This window comes from Diadema setosum, chromosome 9, assembly GCF_964275005.1.
Source record: "Diadema setosum chromosome 9, eeDiaSeto1, whole genome shotgun sequence".
Lineage (NCBI taxonomy): Eukaryota > Metazoa > Echinodermata > Echinoidea > Diadematoida > Diadematidae > Diadema > Diadema setosum.
In genome coordinates this window covers 24,882,266-24,887,715 of record NC_092693.1, presented here as the reverse complement: position 1 = coordinate 24,887,715, position 5,450 = coordinate 24,882,266, and the positions used below count along the sequence as shown (strand labels likewise).

Below are 5,450 nucleotides of genomic sequence, written 5' to 3'. Positions count from 1 at the left end.
CTGCCCTCTGATTACAAAAGTAAAATGCAACCCAATGAGTCCCTGGTTCATCGCTGGGGTCTGTATTGACGACATAGCATGATCGAGGTTGATTAATACGTCGAGGTAGCTGATCCGATGATAACACTCCTTCGAAATAGTCACGGGTTTTGGGGTGGTTCTGCAAAACGTGGCTTATTTGAAAGGTGTTCATGCTGTCCCTCTATAAGCAGGTCACGAACGTGGTACGGTTCAGGACTAACTTTGATATTCATAGATGACGTTGCGGTGTTTGTCGATTTGAATCAGACCTTGGGATTCCGATAGCACGAGACAGTTGACGGTGTTGGTGAGGGGGACATCAAACTGTAACTCCAGACGTAGGTTCCCTTGTTTGACCAGATTAAGGTGACAGCCATCTGATAGGTCCGGTGTGAGATCAAAGGCAAATAGCGTATAGCCCTCGCAGTACTCTTCCCTGCTGATGTTTATCCCTTTATCCGTAAACAAACGATTTGTTCCCATGAAGAGAGAGTTGTAGGCGTGTATGTAATTCTGCGCTGATCCCGTAGCAAAGTTAGGACGGAGGGGTCTCATTGGTATGTTTTCCCCATCCACGGTGACTGAAATGAAGTTGAGGCGAAAATGTTTGAAGTTATAAGGGTTCTTGGCGTATGAACCATTGTATGCGTCATTGTCCACAAATCCCACGATGATTCTGTTAGGTAGATGGCCCAGAAACAGATTATCCTTGTTCACCGACATGCTTCCGGCGGGGATGGAGAAGGAACGGACATCAATTTTATTAATCGGATACTGGGCGTTACTCTTCTCCAACATCTTGGCGTGTGCTACCACGACCGATGGGTTCGTCTTGACTCTTCGGACATAGAGAGCCGCCTTTTCGATTTTAACTTTATATTTAGCGGCTTGGTTTGAAGACATGAGGCAAAAGGCATCCTTGCTTCGGTTCAATTTGATTTTCAAATCGACTCCTGGAAGTAAAAGTTTTTCCTGAAAGAATAGGTCTGCGTAGATAGGACCCAACATGGAGAGAAGTTTACTTCCGCCGATGAATTGACTGCGTTTTTTGAAGCCTCGGTTTCCTTCAGCGTCTGCGGCAGTAGGGTCGACAACATCCATTTTCCCCGCCTCATCTTTGTAATACAATTGTTGGGTTAGTTGCGAATGTTTAGCCTCTTGACCGTAATGTAGCATCGTTTCCATCAGTGCTCTGTAGGGGTAGGTATTTGTTGGTTGTGAGACCAGTTTTTCGTTAAGCATAACGTCGACCTGGCTGAATAGTGATTGTAGAAACAGATTTGCCGGTCCAACGGGGGCGTCTGCTGTGAGTTGCGCGTTATTGCCATCCACCACTCGGACGTCTACCTGTAACATGGTCTGTGACAGATCCACATACTCTTCCGCAGTGCCTGACACGTTGAATTCGACGGGTGCCGAATCTGTAATGCTGCTGACGGGGTGATATTCGACCCATGGTCCTTTTAAAATGCTCATTTGCGTGGATGGGATGGTGAAGAGGTCCAATTCTGACTTGCAACATGGGTCACTTTTTTCGTGTAAGAGAGACATGGTTGATGATGAGACCTGGTAAAGTACGTTGAAAATTGAGTACGGCTAATCAAATATGTCTTGGACGCGACGTCTTTTCGCAGGAGGACTTTTGGAACGAATGACTCTTTTCTTTGATCGTCTCTTCCTTTTAACTTCTCTGAGGACTAACATGCGACTACCCCCAACTTGTTTTCCATTCAACTTGTTTTGGATTTTACCCGCTGCTCTGTGAACCAAGCGTTTCCCCGCCCTCGAGGCATTTTTTCTAACAGCGGTTTTCAATGATTCACCGTTGAGGGCGTCTTGCACGACATTAAACCCTGTATTCATGGCTTCTTTCCCCAAACCCAGGGCTCCTCTTTTTAAAAGAGGGGCTGCGGATTTAAATAAACCCTTCACTAAGCTCCCTAGACCGTGACCTCTCTGAATCACGGCTCCTTTAAAAACAGGTATCCCAGATCCCATTTGGCGGTGAAATATGCGAGGTGGGGGTTTATATCTGAAAACCATTTTGATCAAAATCAATTTATAGATTAGAAGAGCGTTCACGAAAGTGTAGTTTCACGATGACCTTCCCACGTTCAAATGGTACGACTTCGCCCGTTTCAGTCGTTAATATAATATCGATAGTTTCGAACTGGTGTAATTTAAGTGGTACGTAGTGGGGTGGTGTATAAGTGTAAACCATGTTATCCGAATCTTTGTTGGGTATAACAGCAACTGTTCGGAGAAGGGGTACAGCCGCATCACCAACGTGTTGGTATTGAACAATGTCAGAATAGATGTAAAATGTATGAAAACTCATGTGGACGTCCATGGGCATAATACCAAGGGTTGATTCCGTCAAATGGCCTTCCCCTTCAAAACCCATCATCCTTGCTAAAGAAGGTGACATAGTGACGTTGACGTTTTCAGCCAGATGAACGAAGCACTTTCGCATTGTATGTTTATAAAAGAATGAGACTTTGCCTCGTAGTGATGGATCTGTAAAAGCGCTAATAACATTCACGAGATTTTCGCCCGAATCGTAGTAACCAACGGGTATCGTGATCACTCTGGATTTTGTCACTACGTTGCCTTCAAGATCAGGGGAATAAACAGAAATTTTATTATTAGACTCATTCACATTGTTCCAAGTTTTTTGAAATTGTACTTCAACTACCCCTACTTCATAATCTTCCGATAAGGAAAGAGGCGTGTGGAGTTTCGTCGTGTATCGACATGTTTTGTTTTCAGGGTAGTAACTCATCGAACTATTGCTCGGTAAAGTGACGTAAAACTGAGAGCTCATTGTGCCTGTTATCACCTCCTTCGCGTGAAAAGGTTCGAATTATCAATGACGGTCATAACCAGATTATCACACCATTTATTTTGTTTCTAGTCTGTTAACCCAGCTGTCAAATTCTTTTCCGTAACCTTTCCACCTTACGAAATATTGTTTTTTTCCCCTCCTTTTGCGCGTTCGAATAATTTTTTCAATCGTGTACCGCGCATTTTTTGCCTTTTTAATTCCCAAAAGTTCGTGCTCGTAAAAAGTACCGCGTAATGGTTCATGGTTATAGTCCTTTAACCTATAGACTGGCACCCTTTTGCGAATGCGTTCGCTTATTACGAAAATCTCTTCCGACCAGTTTGCTTCGTAACCCTTTTCAAAACGTAGTTTATTTTTGCTGATGCGGACTTGTTCTCCAATTTGATATTTAAAAGGCTTCTTCCTTCGTTTTCTTCCTCTACTCGATTCACCGTAGAGGGCATCGTAGGCCCTGCTCTGATTTTCTATCGTTACTTCTGTCGGTCTCATACCAATGCTAGAGTGCACTGTATTGTTGTAACTCTCAGTCAACTTGTCTAACACATCGAAGTATTTGAACGTGTTCTGAAATGTAAAATACCTCCACATTTTAGTTCGTAATGTCCTATTGAAACGCTCTACTACGCACGCCTTGGTTTCATTTTCGGTTGTAAAAAAAGTAATGTTTTCAGACTTGAGGTATGTTTGAAATTCTTTGTTCAAAAATTCCCTTCCTTTGTCAGTGTGTAGCAAAATCGGGGCTCGTCTCTTGCGCAATATGGTTTTAAAACCAGCCACAATATCTTTGCCCCTTTTATTTTTCAGTGGTACCACCCACGCATATTTGGACAAGACATCGATACACGTTAACAAATAGCGATACCCTTTATTATACTTTGACAAATTCTGTACATCAACCAAGTCTGCCTGCCAATTTTCATCTATTCCACGAACTCTGACCACATTCCTCTTAAACCTTTTCCTAGCAGGAGCGTGTAACGTATAGGTATCTTGCTCAGCCAACCACTCTTTGACGTTTTCAAATTTCACGTCTTTCAACCCCTTTTCTCGCACAGCTTTCCATAGTTTCGTAGCACCACCAAAACTCGCATAGTGACTTGGATCGTAATAAATTTTCTCGAGTATTTCACTCAATGAAGACATAACCACACTTGCTTTCACGGACACAACCCAGTCAAACACTGATGACACATAACCGTTCACACACATTTTATAACTAACGACACAAATTGAATGATTCAATCGTAAACTTTTCTCCAGTTCGTTACATACACATTTATTATTTTCAACAAAGGTTGAGATGAACAAATTTCGTTGGATATTACCTAAACCATTATTCTATTTACATCCACATTCAACATATAATACAAAGTGTGCAGGCAAATGTCAAAAATGTTTCGAGATAGCAGTCCACATGTTCTTTTCGGAGCGTGTTCCGACCAGCGTACTTTGTAGCGTTTAAGTCCTTCAACGAATTGAGCTCGAAATTCAACTTTCCTCTCCTCTGGTAGACAGCAATATTGGTAGACGGTGACGAAATAGCACATGGCCATCAGCGAACGTTTGTACTTGTTGGGATGATCGGGGTCCTCTATACAGTTCTTGAGCAGTGTCCCTACACATTCGTCGAATCTCTCGTCGCCTTGCAGTCTGATACGTTGCACTCGGGAGAACTGCTCGGTGTTCACAATCATCTGACAGGTGCGTAAGATCCTCGCAGTGTCCACGAGGTGGTAGTCTGGGGGATATGTTTCTTTTAGCACCGCTAGAATGAGTCGCTCGTCTAAAGAACGTTCCATTGCGGGTCCGTCAAGACGATATCGGGCAGCCCCGTTTCCAGTCCGAAGGCCCTGTAGACCACTCGCACAGCGGCTTCTATCCCCTCGATGTGTTTCCCGATATTCTGCCTTCTTTCCTCCAACTGCTGCTGGGTCTCACTCCTCAGTATGAATTTGATATAGTGTAGAAACAAGCCACACTCCACCAGGTCAGGCCGCATCCAGAGCACCCTACCAACGTAGGGGTAGACTCTCTCTATAGTAATAGGGTCTAAATGTTGGACCGCTTGGAACACTTTTTGTTGCTGATCTTCGGGAGTACTGTCTATTGGAGAATCTGGCACGTTTTGCACCCTTTTCAAGATTTCGATTAGAGTTAGATACTCCGTCAACATCAGCAGGTCCACCTTCTCTACCGTCCTCTGCATTTCAGGACACCAACTGCTTGTAATGGTCTGCTGCGACATAGTGTAACGTGCGATGCTCTTCTAGAAGGGTCGAATTTGAAATGTGGTTCTCCAACGTTTTCTGCCAGGCTTTATAGGCCTACATCTTCGCTTGGAAAGGACGCCACCATCCTTTTGAATATGTATAAGTCCTCTATTGTTTGTTGTATGATCATATTGTCTCTGCCTGTTGGAGGATGTTAGTAGCGTCACGCGACAAGCGTATGTGTGAGGATAAGTCCGTACTTGTTGAAGACCAATTTTTCTTTATTTTTCTTTATTTTCGGTTCTTTTGTCTGTCATCCCGAACGTGTGGGTAACAGGGGCACGTCCAAACTTGACGGAGGTGCTGAGGTCAAT

General features: G+C 43.7%; 1 protein-coding gene across 1 annotated transcript; it reads right to left on the bottom strand.

Moving 5' to 3' along the window:
• Nucleotides 1-237: 237 nt before the first annotated feature.
• On the bottom strand, nt 238-4,560 carry LOC140233258 (uncharacterized protein F54H12.2-like). Its single transcript, XM_072313369.1, has 2 exons — nt 4,315-4,560; nt 238-1,587 (listed from the first exon to the last, which is right to left on the bottom strand). Exons 1-2 carry the CDS (start codon nt 4,558-4,560, stop codon nt 238-240), a joined length of 1,596 nt encoding a protein of 531 aa, XP_072169470.1.
• Nucleotides 4,561-5,450: the final 890 nt, after the last annotated feature.